The following is a 22,353-nucleotide window of genomic DNA, read 5'->3' as shown; positions in this document are numbered from 1 at the left end:
TCTACCATAGTATTAGTAATCAAAAACCTCCAATCCAACTAAAAGATTAAATGAAGTCCCACCCAAACTTTTTTCTCGCTGAATATCCCGAGTGAGTCACTCGGAAGCACGTAATACTTTGGCAGAAAAATAGGTTGTAAACGTCATGTGAGCATTAAAGTTGCTTGCAGAAAAACACTCACCATTGTTTGAGCCAACATTGTTTAGAGGTTGTTCACGCAGAACGTATTTTATGTGCTAGGCAGGTGTGTTTGACCATTGCGACTTTTTCAGCATCTCACGCATAACACTGCTTTCTAAAAACTTGTTGCTTAAGTAAAAAAAAAAAAAACTGCATTTTTAGACCTTATGTTTTTCCATTTCACTGCCATGCAACTCATCCTTATTAAATACAAAAACACATTCAGGCTGGTTTTGATGATCAAACAACAAGGCTCCCGCAATGTTTTCATAGTAGCACACAGACAAGTTTTTACGCAAACAGAAAGTTAAAAAAATGAACTCTGTCATGTGATAAAATCTTTATTTTTCAGGTCAGACGAAATCAAGTCAAAATTAAAACTAGCATTATCTCACAGTAATATTATTTTCCTGAATGTTTTGTGGTCCTGCTGGGCATGTCAGTGCAGATCAGCAATAAAGCCGGTGTCCCCGCGCAGGTGCTGCTCCCGGAGGGGCGAGGGCTCGACGGGACCCTGATCCTGTGTCCTGTCTGAGAGAGCGAGAACAATTGCATTGGTGCATCTTGGCATCATCAACTGATTATTTTTGTGAAATATTTAGGATTTGCTAGCTTGTATTTAACCTTGTGAAGTCTGACATACGAAATAATAATAGTCAAAACTGTAATGGAACAGTTTATTGAGTCCTTAGACTAAAAAAAGTTTGCATATGTGCTTTTTTTTTTAGTATCATATTTGATACATCAGGTTTTTATGGCCCATATAGGAGAATATGAAGCTCATTTTTGAGAAGGGGAAAAAAACACAAATTTTATTCAGAGGCACAAACTGAGCAAAAATATGCAGATGTTGTTATTTTTATGGCTAAAAAGTAATATGAAAATCTGACAGCTTGTAATGTAAATCAGTGAGATTTTATAACTACTTACATAAAATGTATATAAAAATCAGTTGTCACTCTATATCTCTAATAATAAAAATAATAAGTCTCAGAAAGATGATATTTAAATGCTTAGTTTTATGATCAGAGCTCTGTAGATTTTATTGTGGAGAGTAAAACATATAATGCAATGCAACGCAATGATGATTGAGAGATCTTCCTCAAAACTCTGATGTATCATATTTGATACTCACATTTTAACATGATTTTTCTACAAAAATTGATGTATGGATAATCAAGTAAAGTCGCTTCAGTCCAATAAATGTTCATCTTCAATGTTCAGTAAATGTTCAATACTAACAACATAAAATGTATTCTTACATATACTTTATAAAATCAGTGCAGATTTCATAGCAAAAAGACGTGAACCACAACCTTAGGATGGACAGTTATAGAATTTTACTAAAATGCCTTTTACTTGCTATAAACTATCAATCAGACGGCATGTGGTAGATTGTGTGCAACAGGTTTTTCAGCAAGTTTTGATCCCGTTGATCATTTAGAAGCCTTAGATATTTGCATATCAAATATTACACAGAAGGCTTCATAGGGATAAAATAAATGACACATTCAGGCATTTTTAAAGGCCGGGACACACCAAGCCATGTGCTCCAAGTGTTTTCGGTGTGTTCCGCACCGTTGGCTCTCATCGGACGCCATCTGGGGTTTTTGGGCAGATTCAGCGTGTTGAATCGCCGTCGGTGAGAGAGAGAGAGAACTCTGATTGGATGTTCAGCTTAGCGAACGAGTCAGTGCACGAGAATAAAAGCGAGCAAAGACACAGACAAATTATGGGTATAAGGCTGTTATAATGTTATATAATTTACCTGAGCATTTGAATGCAGGAATATTTTCATAATAACATGAGCTGCCTGGAATAAAGAAAGTGATCAGCATGATATTCAAAATGCAAAGCTAGCGCTGCTTTGTATATGGTGTGTATATCTGCAGTCCTAGCTTTGGTTTCCCTATTTTGAATGACGAAAATAGACTATTGATACCTGCTGATATTAACTTACACGCAGATGCAGAACACATGTGCTAGTTGACAGTCACCTTTAGTCCTTTTGGTGTGTTAAAGCGCAGCTTTATGGCCGAGATGCAGCCGACAACACAGTCAGCTTTCGTCACCGCTAGTTCTTTGACGTTGGCTTGGTCTGTCCCGGGCTTTTGTGCCTTAAAGCTGTTGTGTCCACCTGAGTTAAAGACTGTTGCGTCCACCTGAGCCAATCAGATGAGCTGAAGAAGTGCATGCATGTCTCACCTGTTGTTGTCGCCTCATAGGAGATATTATGTTGTGTTAGGAGCGATCGTAGCCGTTCTATCTCTGCTTGCTGCTTTTCAAAGTCCTGTTCAAATAAACAATAGTTAGAGTAGGTAAGGTAGTGCGTCAGAGGACGCGAAGACTATTCATTTCATTATTTTCTTTTTGACAGGTATGTTAGAGATTGGGCCGCAAGTTAGCTTAGTTTTGGTTTTGTTTATTTCTTTGATTTGCAAGCCACCCGCGTTCCTTCTCCAATTCTCCCTATTTTTCTTATATTTGCAAGTGCCTGTTTGTTATCTGTATTTTTCTTATTTTCCCATACTGTGTATATGTCTGAGGTGTGTTTAAAGCTACCTCCTATTGTAAATATTTCTACTCGTGATATATATTTCACCTTTTTGTAAATAAAACAATCAGTTCAGTAGTGGTGTTTATTTGCCTTTACTCCTCACCTAGTTATGTTGTGTGTCTGCAAATGTGTGTTTCTCCCAAATTAATGTTACTCCCCTATTCCCCTTGATTGACCATCTCAGGGGTCGTAACACATGCTGACAGCACTAGCATGACTAAAGCCGAGCGCAGTATGTCCTGTACGCGTCTCTCTGACCTGTTTGCACTGCTCCAGACTCGGTTGTGTGAGGGACGTCGTGCTCTCCTCTGCCTTCTGCTGCTGAGCTCTTCTCAGGAGACCCGCCTCTTCAAACAGCTCCTTCAGCAGCTTATTATAACCCTAAACACACACAGACGCCTCTTATTATTATGTTCTCAGATGCATGAAGAGTATAACAGTGTGTGTGTTTGTTGTCACCTGTTCTGTGAGGAGATCTTCATATCGAGCTTGCGCAATTTCATCCCACTCTTTCTGTAATGGCTCACTCAAAACTGGATACACTGAAAAAACACACAAGTGCACAGTGAGACTCGGTACATTGCAGATAGAGCCTCAACTAACTTTCAAAGGTCCCTCAGGATCACATACAATTATTTAAAATAAGCTAAAAACTATAATAGTACCTGAATGATACTAAAATAACACTGCGGTTGACTCACCTAAGAGGGAGTGTGAATGGCAAACCAGTGGCGTCTCAAACGTCAGTGAATAAACACACGTCTGCGGCTCTGAAACACTGGAAAGTTTACTGCTGTTCCCACAGACCAGGAGAACCTGAATAGAGACATCCTTCACACATCACCATTTACTGGCTAAAAACATCCATAAAGTCACATTACAATTAACACAAAGATAGTGTTCATGAAAAACAAACAAAAAAAACCTTGGTCTGTCTGTTCTTGTTTCCACATGAATCTCCTTCTCGCATCCACATGCCAGTAAACGTGTTATTCTGAATCTCCCATTCCTGCCAAATACTACACATACACAGGGATTTCAAATAATGCAAGCTTAATTAAATAGAAGAAAGCATAATAAAAACTTTTATAAAGATCATTACCCCAGTATTCCGCTGTATGCATTCCATCTGAAACTCTGTTCATGCTGAGTCACATTATGAAATGGACAGAATACGTATTTGTATCTAAAAAACACAGAAGAATTAAAAATAAATTTCTTTTAATTGCACACAATTCATATTCATACAGATAAAGCAAGTTAAGTATGTATATTAAGCTATTACACTTTTTAAAAAATGACTTTTCAATAGTTTTAAAGATGTGCAGATGTTACATACAGGGCCTCAATATAGTTGAAGCATTTCCCCGCCAGTCTGTGCAGATGTGAAGGTCCAGACACTGGAGATGGGCTGATCTTTGCCTGCAGTCGATTGCTCTGAGACATAAGCTGATTATTCAACCTGAAAAATCAAAAGGAAGAAGAATATGGAGATTCAGACTGTGTTGTTTAAGTAGATCTCATATTTGAAATTAACATTTTAGAGGGTTTGCTGGAATCCTGACCCAAATGTATTAGGTTCCTCAACTATCTTCATCTTCCCTCCTGATATGACAGCCACTGAAACATCAAAAAACACCACATAATGGATACTGACATTATTAATATTGAACACCCTAAAGACAACAGAGGATTTTGGGAACACACACATTAAAACACTTTCAGTCCCAAATGCTACAATACTGATCAGATTTAACAAAACAAGACTCAATTTATTACACTTACCCAGTGCTGTCAGACATAACAAGCACAATTTTAAAAATACAGACTCCATAATTCTTGAAATCGTGGGAGTTGTAAGTAAAACTACATTTCTTTTTATCTTTCTTCTGTCTGTTCATGTGACACAACCACAACTGAAAACACTACCGAATGGAGATGTTATGTTTTATGAACGTGTGGCTTGCGAAATGCAACAATTATCGAGAAAAGACCTCATATTTAAGAGTTTTAACATATATGAAGATATAATTACATTTAATTAGTAAAAATGTGTCCCTTTTGCTGTTTACATTAAACACACAGGCGAAATATGCATCAAAACGTTCGTGAATGTAAGAAACGCGGCGTTGCAGTAAACCAAAAAAATATTATTCTGTATTTCCGGTGTGTAATTCTGCCTAAATAAAAGTCCTCTTCCGTTTTTACTTTATCGATTATTATGTGTCTGTTTTGTATAATTTATCCATAGTGTTGAGCATGAAATATTAATTTATATTGTTTAACTGAATTAATAAAATATTAATATTGATGTAATTTAAATAAATTAGCGTATTTTGTGCTTGGTCACAGTAAGAGCCATGTTTCATTACGTCACCGTGTTTTGGCCTCACGAACCAGCGTGTCAGAATAAATCTTTGGGATTTTATTTAAAGGCATTTGTATGCCGTGATCAGCGTAAAGTAGATACATTTTTGGTGTGTTATAATTTGTAAGATGGTTAAATAGGTTATAATACAGTCAACCCTTTAAATAGCTTCTTCACACGTCTGAAAGTTGAAGTTTTTATTCCTAAAACAAAAATAAGGTGAATTTCAGATATGCGACGTAAAAAACAGGGTAAATGTGAGCGAGCGGTTCACAAGGGCAAAGACACACGACACAGGATGAAGGGGAAATCATTAGAAACCTTCACAGAGGAGATGCACGAGGCTCTGCAAGGTCTGTGGTTGTCATGCCAGTTTGGATAGATATGTTAAAGGGATAGTTCACCCAAAAATGAAAATTCAGTCATCATTTACTCGCCCTCAAGTTGTTCCAAACCTTTATGAATTTCATTACTCTGCTGAACACAAAAGAATATATTTTTAAGGAATGTTGGTATCCAAATAGTTGATGGACCCCATTGACATCCATAAATACTTAGGAAGTCAAAGGGGTTCATCAACTGTTTGGTTATCGACATTCTTCAAAATATCTTTGTTTGTGTTCGGCAAAAGAAAGAAAGTCATACAGGTTTGGAACAACTTGAGGGCGAGTAAATGATGACTGAATTTTAATTTTTGGGTGAACTATCCCTTTAAGGGAGTGCATTTAACATTGTCATGCTCAGATTTATGCCACAGACTGAATTACTCTCTGTAATAAAGCTTGACACACATGAGGTTATATGTTGTCAGTGTATGTGTGTGTTTTTTTTTCTTCAGCCAGTGAGGATGCAGATTCAGGGGCTTCAGGAGGTGTTGTGAAGTTTCCCTGTCCATTGGCCATGTGGGATCTGGGTCACTGTGACCCTAAACGCTGCACTGGACGGAAGCTGGCCAGGAAAGGTTTAGTGCGCTGCCTTAGACTCAACCAGCGCTTCAATGGCCTGATCCTCAGCCCGATGGGAACCAGATACGTTACACCTGCAGACAGGTCAAGTCAAGTCACATATATTTATATAGCGCTTTTTACAATACAGATTGTTTCAAAGCAGCTTTACAGAGATAACAGAAAAATAATGCAAATTCAGTGATGTTTAATTTTTGTTTTAAAAAGTTATTAATTTAGTTAATTTATATATATATATATATATAAGGATCATGTGACACTGAAGACTGGAGTAATGATGAGTAATTGATCACAGGAATAAAGTACATTTAAAAAAAAAAATTAAAATAGAAAAGAGCTACTTTGTAATAATATTTCACAATAGGCCTTTTACTGTTTTTACTGTATTTGTAATTAAATAAATGCAGCCTTGGTGAGCAGAAGAGGCGTCTTTTAAAAACATTTGAAAAAACATACTGACCCCAAACTTTTGAACTCTTGTGTTTATAAAAATGAGAGAAAATGTCTCAAATCTTAAAATGTCATTTCCAGGGAGATTGTGGCACAGGCTGGGCTGGCAGTGATTGACTGCTCATGGGCACGGCTTGAAGATACGCCTTTCAGCAAAATGATTGGCTCACATCCGAGGCTTTTGCCGTTCTTGGTCGCGGCAAATCCTGTAAACTACGGAAAGCCGTGCAAGCTGTCCTGCGTCGAGGCTTATGCTGCCACCTTCTGCATTGTGGGTAAGCAGCTCCCAGCTTTAGTTTTCTCTCTCCCTGCTATTGTCATATGAGTTTGTATGTATTATAGCAGTGGTTAAGCATTATGCATTTCAATGGCGGATAAAAATGACTAGAGAGAGTGGTCACAAATGGCCAAAATGATGCTGATATATACACTATGTTCAAAAGTTTGGTGATTCAGCAAGGTTTATTGGTCAATAATGACAGTAAAGACTTTAAAATTGTTACAAAAAAATAAATGCTGTTGTTTTAATCAAACATTTTTTTAACAAAGAATCATAAAAAAAATGTTTCCACAAAAAAATGAAGCAGCACAACTGTTTTCAACATTGTTTATAATCAGAAATGTTTCTTAAATCAGCATATTAGAATGATTTCTGAAGGATCATGAGACTGTAATGAATTGCAATACAGGAATAAATTACATGTCAAAATGTTTTTTTTTGCATTTATTTATTTTTGACTACATATATGCAGCCTTGGAGGGCACAAGAGACTTCTGTCAAGAACGTAATATGTAATAATGATAGCAACTGAGATTAAAGATGGACATTTATGACTTGTGGGAAAGTCTGAATGTTTATGAATACCCTTTTTTTTAATGTAACATGTAAAAGGATGAGGAAAGCACATTTATTATACAAGGAGTGTCGCTAAGAGTAACACATACCACACCCCGGTTCTAAGCTACAATTTTTATTTTATTTTATTTATTTTCTTTTCCTCTTTTTATGTTCAAAATCGAATGTCTTATCAATAGGGGCATTCTAGGAAAACCTGTTGTGACTGTCTTAAAGTATTCGTTGTGTTTGCCTTGGTATTCACATTGTGAAAAAGACAATAAAATATAAATTATAAAAAAAAAAAAAAGATGGACATGTATTTGTGTATTGACGTGTATGTGTCTTTATGTGATCATGCATCAGGATTTCGTGACCTGGCTGTGCTCCTGCTGAGGAAGTTTAAGTGGGGTTTGGGATTTTTGGAGCTGAACAAGACTCTTCTAGAGCGTTACGCTTCCAGCCAATCCGAAGAGGAACTACTGGCTGTGGAGAAAGAGTTTCTCAGTGAAACTCCTCAGGAAGAGGAGATAGGTATGTTCAAATGGGGTGCTATTATGCTTTTTTACATTTTCATCTTTCTTTAGTGTGTAATGTTGCTGTTTGAGCATGAAAAAGCTCTGCAAAGTTCCAAAGCACAAAGTCCCTCCAAAGGGAGTTGGTGTTGCGCACCATTTCTAAACTCCCTGAAACGCTGTTGAGTTGCGTTAGTAGTGTGTTGAAACTCCCGGTTATGGTAACGGCGGGACATTTCCCAAACACGCTCAAAGCGGTTGACCAATCACAACACACTGGTTTAGCTTGCAAACAGAGCACATTGTGATTTTCAGAAGGAGGGGAACTAAACAGGGGTGTGTTTCCCAAAGCCAGCTATGGTCGCAAGTTCCTGTATTACCAACAACCGTTGTTGGCTAATGATGCTTTTGGGAAATGCACCCCAGAGCATCACTGACAAACTGGGAAGAGAGGAGCTGCAACAGTGTCAAGTATGGGAAGACACCTATTCTAGGAGACCAGTAGACTTTGAAATGGACCGTGGTTGGGCCTCTTTAAAGGGATACTCCACTTTAAAATGAAAATTCTGTCATCATATACTCACACACATGTTGTTTCAATCCTGTATGAATTTCTTTCTTCTGCTGAACAGAAAGGAAGATATTTAGAAGAATGTCAGTAACCAGACAGTTTCAGGTAGTTTTTGGTCTGGTTTTTCCTACTATGGAAGTCAATGGTACCAGAAACTGTCTGGTTACTGACATTCTTCTAAATATCTTCCTTTCTGTTCAGCAGAAGAAAGAAATTCATTCAGGTTTGAAACAACGTGTGTGAGTATGTGATGACAGAATTTTCATTTTAAAGTGGAATATGCCTTTAAAACAATTAAATATTCTAGGGTTTTTAAAATAACTTTGGTGTTTGTTATGTGTGTTTGTGTCCAGATCCTTTCGATGTGGACTCAGGAAGAGACTTTTTGAACCTCAACAGGCCAGTCCAGTGAGACTCTTTATTAATTATTATGATTCTACTATGAATTTGGTTTAATTTCAACCTGAGAAGTCAAAGTAATCTGTGTGTGTTTGTTCTCTCAGGGCTGAGGATGATGATGACAGTGACGAGACATCAGAGGAAGAAGATGATGGTGAGGAGGAAGAACAGAAGAGTAAAGAGGAAGAGGATGATGATGAAAGTGATCAGTAGTCTTGGTTTGTGTAATCTTAAAATGAAACCTTTGGGGAAGAAGGACTATCAGTGACTTATTTAGTAACACTGACCTGCACTTGACATAAGCAGACTTCTGTTTTCTGAGTGTTTGCAAATGTTGAAAGATGGAACTAGTAAGTTAAACAAACCAGAGTAATCGGATAAGTGTAGTCAATGTTTCAGCAAGCAACTTCCCCAAAGACTTTTTATTATGTGCAAAATGAGCTGTTTGTTCATGAGAAGAATCTTCTCAAACTGTAATAACATTATTATTGCAAACAAATTGACTGTTGTTTATAAGCAGAATTAATAAATATTTAAATGATGTTTGTAATATGCTGCATTCGAGTTAAGTTTGCAAAGTGTTTTGCTGATTTGAGTTCCACTTTCTTTAAACCAGCCTGTGTATTTTAAGTTAGTTACATGTAAATCCAGCATCAGCTAGTGAACTAGTCATGGTATATACTCTATACTCTTCAATCTTAGATGCCAATAACCCTCAAATATGATAAATGAGGGAACCACACCCTAACATTTAAAAGGCAGCTTTATATTTTCATGCATAAAGACCCAATTTATAATTTGAAAATGAATATCATAAACTCACTTTGGTGCTGTATTCTTAGATGTATTAATTATTTATTTACTTTTTATTATTTTATCTATTCAATGATTTTAATCAAATGTATTTAGTTTAATTTTATTTGTTGTTATGGTTTACACTGTTTTCTGAACTTCAGAGAAAACAATGACATTACAATGGTTATGTCCATAATATTATCATAAGACCATACATCTAAAAAATGTTAAAGTACGTTATGTTAGTGGAGTGTAGGTTTAAAGTAATACAAAATAAGGGTGACACAGATCTGCTGATGCACAGTTGCAAAACGCCTTCAATTAAGGGATAGTTCACCCAAAAATCAAAATTCTGTCATTAATGCCTCCCCCTCACGTCGTTCCAAACCCATAACACTTTCGTTCATCTTCAGAACACAAAAGATCTTTTTTTATGAAATGTGGGAGCTTTCTGTCCCTCCATTGACAGTTACGCCTAAATTTAATCTGTTCATCATATAAAGCAATCGAGTCTCTTCAGAAAATTTAGACTAAACCACTAAATTCCTATGGATTAGTTTTACGATCTCTTTATGAACTTTCTGAAGCATCAAAGTGGTAGTTGCATAGACTGTCAATGGAGGGACAGAAATCTCTCAGATTTCATCAAAAAGATCTTCATTTGTGTTCTGAAGATGAACGAAAGTCTTACGGGTTTGGAACGACATGAGGGTGAGTAATTAATGACAGAAATTTCATTTTTGGGTGAACTATCCCTTTAACACTGATCCACCTTTTGCCTAACGAGACTACTGTGTTCAAGTAGATTATGGGTGGCACTTCCGGTTTGGGGAAATTCCACTCAAAAATTCGAATCAGAAATTTGCTCTACAAATAATCCTTATCCCTCAGTTTGACTGAATGAGCTGGAAAATTTCCTTCATGTTCTATTTTCAGACTTTCAGAGAATAAGGTAACGCTTGGTATTTTAACGTTACATGGTATATCAAGATTTTTCTCCCCAAATCCTTACGTTTCTTTCCTGGTTTGTTGTCACATGGATTCTTTCAAATGTAGCCTCTTTTCCCTTCCAATCCCTATTAGCAGTATTTACTTTCTAAAGCAGGTAATACAATATTTATTGTCTGACCTTTTTAGCATTGTAAATTCTGCAGTTTTTTATATTTAATTTTTTAAATAAATGTAAGAAGAGTTCAGATGCAAAAGCCTCTAAGTGCCATCTGAAATTTTCTTTTAGAATGATCATTTTTATCAAGATCGTTTATTTAAGTTTAGTAATTTTTCTTAAATGGCAATGAAAATTACCTATTAATTGTCATTTAAGTGAAATTACTGAACTTAAATATACAAGCTTGATAAAAATGATCATTCTAGAAGAAATTTTCAGATGGCACTTAGTGGCTTTTGCATCTGAACTCTTCGTATGTATATATTAGGCTATCCAATTACAAAAAAAAAAAAAAAAATGCTGCTGTGAGGGTGTGTGATGGTAAAGTTGACATCTTTCTCTCTTCTGACTGCCGTTATCAATCTCTCTTTATTTTTTTCTTCTTTTAAAAGTTGTGGAAAACACTATTGAGGAGTTTTTATTTAGCTATATGAGCAAATGGAAACATTAAACATTTATTTAATGTCTCTCAGTCATTCACCACTTTAGAACTTTACCCATCTATGACGACTTCCGCTTCCGAGAAACCCGGGAATGTGAAAAGAGCATAGGGAAAAGAGTCAGACACTCAATGTTTCAGTTAATAATTTTTTTTTTAGTAAGGCAATGTATGATACATAACTACATTACCACAGTGATATTTAACACGTCCATAATATAGCTACGGAAATAATCGCGGGTTATTTATGGTCTGTTAGTTATTTGTTAATGCTTTTTTACACTTTTAAATATCCGACGGTTGACTGGTGAATAGAATAATGAATGTGAATGTCATTTGAACCCAGTTTTTGAAAACGAACCTGACGCTGACTGTTTAACGGAAGTTCAGTTACACCCATAATTCGCGCAAAGCGTCATGGGGTGTTGGAAAAAGATGGATGTACATGGAATTTTGGGGATTCGCCGTTTGGGGGCGCGCGGTATTTTTTTTTTTTTTTTTTTTTATTCCTCTCGACTGCAGTAATGTTGTTGTGGCGTGACGTCACAGCCGTGAAGCGAAGGCGCAGAGAGGGCGGCCATGACTCCAGTCTTCACAATTATTTAATCCCAAATAAATTACCCGCGGAAAACTTCCATGGCAAGAGCCACGAGTCAGATTGTGAGTACCGCTAGCGTCTTGGGAACGCGTGCTCGAAGCCGCTTCGCGCCGCGTTGCGCGCGCTGCTTGTAACGGCGTTTTTTGGGGGGGTGGCGCGGGACGCTTGCGACCCGACTCTTTTGCTTAGCATTTAGCTTCATTAGCCCGCTAGTCCCCTAAACAAGCGCAGGTCTATTAACCAGGAAGTGTCAACTTTTGTTTCTTATCGTAATTTATACAGGGATTTCTGAATGAATTATTAGGCTTGATGTTGATATTTTTAAAAGAGCATTGTAGATAAATGCTCATATTGTTATGTGTTAGCGCTGCGAGCTAATTCTATCAACAAATGAAGTTGCTTGTTTTCTTAGCCGTTAGCTTGACCGCTAACTCACGGCATAGGGTTTTGGTTCTGGCTGTCTTAAATCTGCTCTCGATTTACACAAATCATGTTTATTTCTAAGAATTAAGTGAGAACATCCAGGGCTTGTTCTTAAGTCTCTGACAAACTACAACACCGTTTTTGTGTCGGTAGCGCTTCTAGCATAAGTCGCCTCAGGTTGTTTTGACTCATTTGCTCCTCTCTTTGCTCTGTTTATCATTTTAAACCGTAATTAAGGGATAATTAGCTGTACTACATGTCTATAACGGCTTATTAACACGTCCATGTTATCAGTGACTTAGTTAAGCATGTTATTTCCACTGAAATGAACAGACTCAGAGTTGCGGCCTATAAAAGTGGCTTAGAGATTTTTAAGGTTTCACCTTCTCATGTTCTTTTGACAGCCTATTATTATTACGTATAACGTCATATAGATTGCTAGACTAAGACAAAACCCTTATGAATATGATTGGTGAATTATCAGACTCATTGGTGGGCCATTTTCAGACACAGCATATTAAACTGGGTATGTTGGTTTAGATTTATCAAGATGTAAATCCTGCAATGTAACTTGCCTCTGTTATTTCTATTTCTGTTACTATTGTTGTTTCTTAAGCCTCGTTAAGTGTATGAAGCATGAATTAATATTGTGGTGCGTGGGTTGCAAAGGGTAGTTAACAGGATTATTGCCGGAGATTTGACCAAAGTTCTTGTTGACGTGTGACTCATGTTTTATAGAGGTGTTTTGAAGTTCATTATTGTAGGAATGCTGATTATGAATAATGTGAGCTGCAGTTACAGGTAGTGATGGGAGAAACGAAGCTTTTCAAAGCTTCGAATCAATTGAACTCCCGAAATGATTCACTGTTTCGAAGCGTTCGAAACGCCACGCGCTGGCGACCCCTGCTGGTCAGAACAGTGTAAATGCAGCCAAAACTCAGGCCAAACATGAATAAATAGCTTTTGCAAATGTTTTATTGAAAGTATGAATGCAGTATCAAATGCAATTAACTGATCATGTAATCTTGTTTTGTTTGTTCTATGGATAGCTCAGCTAAACAGGCCATTAAGATACTATTTACTACTATTATTCATTTTAATTATACAAATGCCTCATTAAGACGTCTACACATTTGTTAAGTGGATCAGGTAAAAACCATAGCCGCTGGGGGTTGATCTCAGTGAATCTGCATGATTCATGGGTTCACAGAGATCGTATTATACCCTCATTCACTATTCCCTACAAGGCGATTTCGGACACAGACTTCGAAACAGTTATGACATAGCAAAGCCTTGATTGCTGAAAACACACGCTTCGAACCACTGATTTAAAACAAAATGTTCGTAAAAAGATTTCGAAACTTCATGAAGCAGTGTTTTGAAAGCATCCATCAAGCAGTGTGAGAGAAAGGCACTGAACATTGATTTGTAGTGCATATTAGTTCCCTTTTTAATAATTTTAACAATGATATCCAGTGTAATTATGGATATTCAGTGTAATTTAGGCAGAGCCACATATTTAAGTTGTTTTAAAGTAATTATATGTGAGGACTGTTTAGATGCTCAGAAATTGACTTACAGTCTGAATGAACGTTTTCATTTATCAAAAACTTGTAATGTAATCGTTTGTGTTCCAGGTGATCACATAATGGTTAATTATCAATAACTTTAATATTAATACATAGAATATGTGCTCTCATCTTGCTGTCAACTATGAGTGATGCCATTGCACTTAAAATGAATTTACATAATGTATAATTTGCATATTGTATAAATATGTTTCTCTAAAGTATTTAAATCATTAATACAAATAATAATTGAAATGCTAAAATAAAAAAATGCACAGAAATGGTGTACCATCTTTCATAACTATCACAAGCCGTGCAATAATTACTTCAGAGGCAGTAGTTCAGTAACGTGAGTAATACACTGACTTCCTCTTTCTTTTTCTCCTCAGTATGATGTTGCATCCCTCCACTCCTCTGTTCTCATCTCCTGTCCACCCATGGTAAGAGGCCAGCAGGACACGCCCCGTCTCCACGGCAGCAGCATGGAGGGACAGGCACTACCCCCCCAGCCGACCCAGCCTCGCAAGAAGAGACCCGAGGATTTCCGATTCGGAAAAATATTGGGAGAAGGCTCATTCTCTACCGTATGACACTTTTAATTTATCTGATGTACCTCAGATAGTATTATGCATTTAATGTACTAACCTTTGCCCTCTGTTCTACTTGCAGGTTGTCTTAGCAAAGGAACACTCGACGGGGAAGGAATATGCAAGTAAGTCGTCGTTACATCATCAGACTTGTGGTTCATATGCATTCGATTTATCATTATTACATTTGACATTAAAACACTGGATGGGAGCATGTACTAAAAGTGTTTGCGCACGTGTTTCAACAGTTAAGATCCTGGAAAAGCGCCACATAATGAAGGAGAACAAAGCGCAATATGTTAAGAGAGAAAGAGACATCATGTCACACCTGGATCATCCATTCTTCGTCAAGCTCTTCTTCACCTTTCAGGATGAAGAGAAGCTCTGTATCCTTCACACACATGCTAGTGGTCGACCAATATAGGCACTGTGGGTGGTCATAAAACTGGTTATTGATTCGATACAAATCACGATACTAAACCCACGATATTATCGTTGTTTTATTATTATTAAAAATCAATATCAAGACCCACAAATATTCCCCCATTGCATTATTATTAGTGCTGTCAAAGTTAGCGCGTTAATAACGCGTTAACGCAAAATCATATTATCGGCACAAATTTTTTAACGCGCGATTAACGCAGCGCGTATTTTCTGTTTGACCCGTGGCCCAACCCCTAGTTGGAGAAATGGAGATACACAGTGTTGCCAACTTAGCGACATTGCCGACCCATTTAGCGATTTTTTTTTTTTTTTTTTTTTTTTTTCCCTTCAACAAAGCGCCCAAACCTTATTTAGTTTCTGAGAATCTACCGGTACCGCCGGTACTGCTCTCTCAGCACGCGCGCGTCTCTCTCTCTCTCTCTCTCTCTCTCTCTCTCTCTCTCTCTCTCTCTCTCTCTCTCTCTCTCTCTCTCTCTCTCTCTCTCTCTCTCTCTCTCTCTCTCTCTCTCTCTCTCTCTCTCTCTCTCTCTCTCTCTCTCTCTCTCTCTCTCTCTCTCTCTCTCTCTCTCGTGCGCGCTGAGAGCTGGTTATGTCTTAATGGGTCGCGTTTCAGTCACTATTTCATATTCATTCCGTTGTTTGACAACAGAAACAGTAAAATATACCAATGAAAACAGTTTTATTGAGAATTTAGCTTCATCAAAATGGGCATAGAGAGAGACAAACTAATGTAATAATAAATAATAAATGTACATTTAGCGTTTTCAGAAGAGCTGCCCTGTCATGCAAAAATCTTAACATTATTGTGTTAGTGAATTGCTCAGTGCAAAGAAAGAGAAGTAATGGGAACCTGGTATTTCTTTGTTCTTTCTATATGTCTAATAGACATGAACAAGTTCTTTGAAAAACATCTATGACCTTTGAAACATGTCTCGTCTTCATGCTCTATGTTGACTGGTTTCAATAATAAACATACATTTGCATAAAGCATCCATATTTATCCATGCCCATGTTGATTAGAGTATAACAAACTTGAAAAGTATTAATTTAAGGTACATTTAGAACAAATAAAAAAATTGTGATTAATCGCGAGTTAACTCATGACAATCATGCGATTAATCGCGATTACATTTTTTAATCGATTGACAGCCCTAATTATTATACATTATATTCAACATTACACACAGTAGTTTAATGTAGTAATGTCGCTGAAACTCATTGTTTTCCTCACGCTGTACTCGTTCTTTCAATGCAGGTGTTCGTTGGATCTCTTACACATACAAGCCGTGCTCAGACTCTCCCGCTATTAGAGCACTACACATTTAAGAATAAACCATCTAAAACGCTTTGAATAATCCTACTACTAAAACTAAATGTGATGTGGTGATTTAAATGATGTTTGTGCTTTCCATTTGAGGAGTGCCGTTCCAGCGTGTATGCGCTTCAGATGATCACTGCAGTCAATCACAATTCTAATCGCAAGAAAGCATGTCAAAATTATTATTCCCAAACTGTAAATGGTTAGTTCATCCAAAAATTAATTCTGCATTTTCTCCCTCTCATGTTGTTTTCGCGCGTCACGCAAGATTTTGAACTTCCATGTTTACTACAGTATACGTTGTAAATCTGTTCATCATCATATGAAGCCATCGTGTATTTGGATTAGACCACTCGATCGATCGATTTTTTTTTTTTTTTACGATGACTTTTTTTGTGGATCTTTTAAGTTTTAGAGGAATGGACTTTAAATAGAGGGACAGAAATCATAAAAATACCTTCGTTTGTGTTTGGAAGTTGAATGAAAATCTTGTAGGTTTGAAACGACATGAGGACAGAATTTACTTTTTGGGTGGATTATACTTTATAAATACTGTAAGCTGAGTCTTGGATAAAACTCTATCGCAAATCATATCGTTTACATCGATACATTTTGTCACATTTTTATATCTCATTATCTTCTGGATATATCTCAATATCTTAATGTTGACACTGAGTTTAAATCGAACGCTTTCCTGAATGTACTGCCAGATTTTGGATTGAGCTATGCTAAAAATGGCGAACTGCTGAAATACATTCGAAAAATCGGCTCGTTTGACGAGACCTGTACACGGTTCTACTCCGCTGAGATAGTTTGTGCTCTTGAGTACTTGCATCAGAAGGGCATCATCCACAGGTTAGTAGGTTTGTCTTTAAGGTGTCTGTCAATAGTTTTATTTGTCCTTTTCTGTAGGTTTTCTTTTTTTTTTTTTTTTTTTTTTTATATATATAAATGTGTGTATGTGTATATATATATATGCATGCATGCATGTATGTATATATGTGTATGCGTGTATATGTATATCCTGACATTGAGTATTTCTGTTACTGTGGTTTTGTCACAGAGATCTAAAGCCAGAGAATATTCTGCTCAGTGAAGAGATGCACATTCAAATAACAGACTTTGGCACGGCCAAACAACTGTCCTCTGACAGCAAACAGGGTAATGCATATACTCCACATAACAATCATCCTCTGACAGTGTAAACGGTTCATGCACAAGTATCCTCTTTTGATATTGCTTTTATTAAGTGACATTGTCATTCTGACGTTTCTCCCCGCAGCAAGAGCAAACTCATTTGTTGGTACGGCTCAGTACGTCTCTCCAGAATTACTGACTGAGAAATCTGCCTGCAAGAGGTAAACACGACTGATGAATATTTCATGGTTATATTTCATGCAGTTGTAATGCATTCGTTGTAATGAAATGGGCCTAATTCAGCATTTATTTAGTGATTCCTCCTCTTCTGAATCCCAGAGACATTATGTGCAATAACTAAACAAGACCAAGAACAAGGGTTTATTTGATGTTTTGACTTAAAGGTTCATTTTATGACTGTTATTTGGCTTACTTGTGTTGTTTATCTTAAACATATTTTTTCTTGTGGCAGTTCGGATCTCTGGGCATTAGGCTGCATAATCTACCAGCTTGTTGCTGGTTTGCCGCCATTCAGAGCTGGGTGAGTTTCTTTTCGGAGTGCAAAACTGCATACTGATTTAAAGTGGATAAGGGTGCTCCAATCAGGGTTTTTAGGGCCAATTACCGATCACTGGAAGCAGTACTGGCCAAAACTGATCACCAAAGTAAATAATACTACATGATAAATAGAAGACTTCAAATAGACCCACTGGGATTATTTAGATATTCATGACAATGTGTTTCTAGTAGGCCTATAAAAAAAATTAAGATGATGAGAAACTATCATGAATTGACAACTCTTGATATATTGGCAAGCAACATTGTATTCATTGTAAAACCACTGCATTGCATTCACTGTCTAAATGATAGATTAATCCGACTAAATCTACTAAAGAGCAGTGAGTGATTGTTCTTTGTCTTTTGTTGTTTGATTAACATTAATGACAGACAGCAACAGCAATATTAGGCAGCTGGCACTTTAAGACTGATTGCACGGATCCAATATACTGTTAACACATTATCCCCCCCCCAACTGTTCATGTTCACTTAAGACATAACCAACGGTGTTAAGCGAATACTCACCAAGCCAGGCATTTTGATCTATCACTGTGTATTTTACCGTTTAGGCGTGATCCTAAAGCTCAAAGTTCATTTTGCTTGTCCGTACAGAAAGCCGCTTGAAGAACAGTAACTTTTTCTCAGCTTAATGGGACAGTTCACCCAAAAATATATATTTTTAACATTTACTCGCCCTCAAGTTGTTCCAAACCTGTATGATTTTCTCCCCTGTTGAACACAAAAGGGGATTATATTTTGAAAAATGTTGGTAACCAGACAGTTAACGGTAGCCATTGACTTCCAATAGTAGAAAAAAATACTATAAGTCAATGCCAAGTCAATTTAATATACAATTTTTTTTATTATTATTATTATATTTTTTTTATAAACGTGGTACTCGTGACATGAGAAATAGTCTGAGATATTATACTACTATGAAAAAAGTCCAGAGTTTAAAGCATTGTTTTTTTTCCCATGCATCTTGTCAGCGCAGAACGCTTTTCAACCTCATGATCTATCCCTAACATCAACCCTGTCCATGTGAAGAAGCTTAAACCTCCAATTTACTAAACATTGTTTTCTTTTAATCCATCACAGGAATGAGTATCTAATATTCCAGAAGATTATAAAACTCGAGTACGAGTTTCCTGAGAAATTTTTCCCCAAAGCTAAGGACCTTGTGGAACAGCTTCTGGTCAGCCTTATTTAATCATAAATGTTTGTTCTTCTATTCATAGTGTGGGTGAGGATCTGATGTGTGCTCATTGGTGTTTTACTTTCACAGTCACTGGATCCATGCAAGCGGATCGGCTGTGATGAGATGGGCGGCTACGGACCGCTGAGGTCCCACCCTTTTTTTGAAACAGTTGGCTGGCATGACGTACATTTGCGGACTCCACCCAAACTAACGGCTTATCTTCCCGCCATGTCTGAGGATGATGAGGACTGCTATGGAAATGTGAGTCAACACAGTCTGATTTTCTTCAGAAAATGTCAAATTGAGATCATTCTTAATCTCTTTTTCTCTTTTATTTCCAGTATGATGATCTCCTGAGCCAGTTCAGTTGTATGCAGGTGGCACAGCCTGGCCCTGCCCCTTTAGTTCCCTTTACAGTAGAGACAAGTGCTCCTACGTATAACCCCTCTCCTAGTGTGGATCAGTTTATACATATTCATGAGCTGGACAGTAATAGCATGGAGCTCGACCTACAATACAGCGATGAGGAGAAACGCATCTTACTGGACAAGCAGAGTGCTGCAAACCCATGGTACACAAATACACACTGTCTTTTTATGTGGCTTTCTCTCCGTACATGCGTTCTGTAACTTGTCTCGTTTTTTTTTTTTTTTTTTTTTTTTTTTTTTTTAACCAGGCACCAGTTTGTGGAGAATAACCTCATCTTAAAAATGGGCCCAGTGGACAAACGCAAAGTGAGTAGCTGTTGGTAATCTGTAAGAGTATTCAGTCAGATAGAATTGTTTTCCATCCAATTCCTGAACAAATTAAATGTTTAGGTGTGTACGAACGACATCTAAGTACCATTAGAGAGCAGATGCTTTCGAATCACTCTCACAGTAATTTGATGTCATACATTGATCGGCACAGAGCAGATTTAAGTCGAACACACCTATTGTTTTTAGTGAATTAAAACCATACAGCATGATCAGTGTAGTCTGACCAATTGCTGATCGAATGACTCTTATGATTCAGTTCTTTTTAGTGAATCAAAACTGTGTGAACCCACCCAGTTCCCTAACAAATGATTCTTATGATTTGATTATTTTTAGTCAATCAAAACTATACAGCATGACCAGTGTATTCCATTCAGATCCTGAACGAATGAGACTCCTTATTTGGTTCCTTTTTGTGAATTAAAGCCTGAGTATTCCATCCAATTCCTGAATGAATGAATGACGCATATTATTCAGTTCTTTTCAGTAAATCAAATCAAATCCGATTCTGATTTTGTTCATTTTAGTGAATCAAATCCATGCAGAACAACCAGTGTAGTCAGACCAATTATTGAACGACTTGACTCGCATGATTTAGTTCTTTTTAGTGAATCAAACACTGTTGGAAGTTCCAGGACAGGAGTCATATGTTTTATAATCTTACTTTATTAAAGGAGTTTTTTGTGTTTCATTGTGTCTTTCCCTTTGGTGTACATGTGTAGGGTCTGTTTGCACGGAGGAGGCAGTTGCTACTGACTGAGGGTCCTCACTTGTACTACGTGGATCCGGTCAATAAAGTTCTGAAAGGGGAGATTCCATGGTCACCTGAACTACGACCAGAAGCAAAGAACTTTAAAACCTTCTTTGTCCACACGGTAACAGCAGTCCCAGCAGTCTATTATCTTATAATGCCACATCTGCATGGTTTAAATCGGATGTTTAATGACGCTGCTTTGTTCCCGTAGCCAAACCGGACGTACTATCTAATGGACCCAAGCGGCAACGCTGATAAATGGTGCAAGAAGATCCAGGAAGTTTGGAGGAAGATCTACCACAAACACCAGAGCCCCAGCCTATAGGACTACAGTGCTCCTCCCCTTTGGCCACGCCCCCACAGCTCTCCAACCAATCACAGGACGGGGACACGCCCCCTGTAGAGACGCCTCTCCAGCTATATATTGTCTTTGTCTCCTCATATATCAGTCCCGTCGCTCCCAGGCACTTTCTCTGTTCAGATTCAGTTGTTTCACAAGCCGAGGGTGGAGTCTTCACAACCAAAAGCAGCAAGGCCGTAGTCAGCATGTCATGTCGGCAGGCAAGCCATAATAAACCTTTATCACACGTTTAGACAAAGTCTTTCCATCAGTTTAAAGCAATGCAGGAAACGAACCCTTTCGAATCGTGCAATCTCCACCCGCCTGTTGCGGAACAAGTGCACACGCTCTCTTCTTTTCTCGCTCGACGCGAACACACACTCATCTCCTTACATTGAAACGCCTAAACGCTTTGTAGTGTGTGTCGCTTTAGTCTGCGTTTAGAATTAAGGCGGGTCCTTTTACCCTTATTGGCTACAGTAGCTGGTCTTGCTGATTCCGATTGGAGGATGTGGTGTCGAATCTCTCCTCAGCATGTTCACGTTACGAATAAAGCTTCAAATCGCACCAGGAGACGGCACCACACCGCCACGAAAGCCACATGGGTAATGTGGTTTGAGAGGGTAATTTGTCCCCCCCCCCCCGGCCCTATGCTGAAAGCACGACTGAGTTTAGCTGTTTTCCTTTAAAGCGCTTGCATTGTGACGGTATGCTTTGCTGATTGGAGGCTTGCGACGGAGGGACAATCTGGTCGTGTGCGTGTGTTTGGCTCCTCTCATTTGGCCGTTTTTAAACAGGAAGTCCGTGGAGTGAGTGAGACCGACAGACTGAGTGTGTGTGCGCGTGCGTCTTCCTGATCGGTAACAGATGACTGTGATGTACAGTTGATGTAAAATTGCAAATGGGAGGTGAGTAAAGAGGTGACTCTAGGATCCAGGTTTTGTATTTTTATTCTTGTATAAGGTTATTGGGCCGCTCCGTTCTGGCCTGGCTTCTCTGTGTTATTTAAATTCTAATATATGAAAGCATATTTGGATTGAAGTCATGTTCCAGGGCCTTGCTGTGTATGTATTGAATATGTATAGCCTTTGAATGTGAAGAATTATTGTAAACTATGATATTTTACTGCTTTTGTTTTCTTACTATATCATATACATTTTCTATTTGCGCAGTGATTGGCTCATTTCTGATAATTTAATGCCTGTATGCGCACGGCCCCACTTGTCTGTGTGTGCGCGCATGTGTGTCTGTGTGTGTGTGTGAGAGATATGGTTTGTGTGTGTGTGCGTGGGGGGTCTTTGTGCGTGTAGGCAATGTGTGTATTCTTCTTGTCGACCTTTTGCGCTCGGCAAAACCTAGAACTGAAATAAAGCATGTAGGGTTTTAGGCCAACAAACGCAGTCTCTTTGGTTTTTCTCTGTGTTTGAATG

At 37.8% G+C, this 22,353-nt stretch overlaps 3 protein-coding genes across 3 annotated transcripts; 2 read left to right on the top strand and 1 right to left on the bottom strand.

Moving 5' to 3' along the window:
- Nucleotides 1-506: 506 nt before the first annotated feature.
- gnptg (N-acetylglucosamine-1-phosphate transferase subunit gamma) lies at nucleotides 507-4,920 on the bottom strand. The gene is made up of 10 exons (XM_081351993.1): nucleotides 4,524-4,920; nucleotides 4,304-4,358; nucleotides 4,078-4,200; nucleotides 3,841-3,924; nucleotides 3,664-3,757; nucleotides 3,440-3,554; nucleotides 3,198-3,280; nucleotides 2,997-3,119; nucleotides 2,387-2,471; nucleotides 507-712 (listed from the first exon to the last, which is right to left on the bottom strand). Exons 1-10 carry the CDS (start codon nucleotides 4,570-4,572, stop codon nucleotides 621-623), a joined length of 903 nt encoding a protein of 300 aa, XP_081208119.1. The 5' UTR covers nucleotides 4,573-4,920; the 3' UTR covers nucleotides 507-620.
- tsr3 (TSR3 ribosome maturation factor) lies at nucleotides 4,904-9,404 on the top strand. The gene is made up of 6 exons (XM_081351994.1): nucleotides 4,904-5,459; nucleotides 5,945-6,155; nucleotides 6,603-6,796; nucleotides 7,723-7,890; nucleotides 8,796-8,850; nucleotides 8,946-9,404. Exons 1-6 carry the CDS (start codon nucleotides 5,339-5,341, stop codon nucleotides 9,052-9,054), a joined length of 858 nt encoding a protein of 285 aa, XP_081208120.1. The 5' UTR covers nucleotides 4,904-5,338; the 3' UTR covers nucleotides 9,055-9,404.
- Nucleotides 9,405-11,680: 2,276 nt separating this feature from the next.
- On the top strand, nucleotides 11,681-22,322 carry pdpk1b (3-phosphoinositide dependent protein kinase 1b). The gene is made up of 14 exons (XM_081353352.1): nucleotides 11,681-11,903; nucleotides 14,222-14,416; nucleotides 14,502-14,544; nucleotides 14,668-14,805; nucleotides 16,892-17,036; nucleotides 17,245-17,342; nucleotides 17,464-17,539; nucleotides 17,791-17,859; nucleotides 18,975-19,071; nucleotides 19,162-19,335; nucleotides 19,416-19,645; nucleotides 19,751-19,808; nucleotides 20,552-20,704; nucleotides 20,795-22,322. Exons 1-14 carry the CDS (start codon nucleotides 11,880-11,882, stop codon nucleotides 20,906-20,908), a joined length of 1,614 nt encoding a protein of 537 aa, XP_081209478.1. The 5' UTR covers nucleotides 11,681-11,879; the 3' UTR covers nucleotides 20,909-22,322.
- Nucleotides 22,323-22,353: the final 31 nt, after the last annotated feature.

The sequence above is a fragment of the Scardinius erythrophthalmus genome (genome assembly GCF_964197995.2).
Source record: "Scardinius erythrophthalmus genome assembly, chromosome: 22".
In the NCBI taxonomy this organism is placed as follows: Eukaryota; Metazoa; Chordata; class Actinopteri; order Cypriniformes; family Leuciscidae; genus Scardinius; species Scardinius erythrophthalmus.
Note: the sequence above shows the minus strand (reverse complement) of the source record. Positions and strands in the feature narration are given on the sequence as shown.

Coding starts and splice junctions, on each gene's coding strand:
- pdpk1b (XM_081353352.1), top strand. CDS start 11,880: ATGGCAAGAGCCACGAGTCAGATT. Junction 17,343..17,463: donor GTCCTCTGACAGCAAACAGG/GTAATGCATATA, acceptor TTCTCCCCGCAG/CAAGAGCAAACTCATTTGTT. Junction 19,072..19,161: donor ACCTTGTGGAACAGCTTCTG/GTCAGCCTTATT, acceptor TTACTTTCACAG/TCACTGGATCCATGCAAGCG.
- gnptg (XM_081351993.1), bottom strand. CDS start 4,572: ATGGAGTCTGTATTTTTAAAATTGTGCTTGTTATGTCTGACAGCACTG. Junction 4,359..4,523: donor GTTATGTCTGACAGCACTGG/GTAAGTGTAATA, acceptor TTGATGTTTCAG/TGGCTGTCATATCAGGAGGG. Junction 4,201..4,303: donor GAGGAACCTAATACATTTGG/GTCAGGATTCCA, acceptor TTGATTTTTCAG/GTTGAATAATCAGCTTATGT.
- tsr3 (XM_081351994.1), top strand. CDS start 5,339: ATGCGACGTAAAAAACAGGGTAAATGTGAGCGAGCGGTTCACAAGGGC. Junction 6,156..6,602: donor TACGTTACACCTGCAGACAG/GTCAAGTCAAGT, acceptor TGTCATTTCCAG/GGAGATTGTGGCACAGGCTG. Junction 6,797..7,722: donor TGCCACCTTCTGCATTGTGG/GTAAGCAGCTCC, acceptor ATCATGCATCAG/GATTTCGTGACCTGGCTGTG.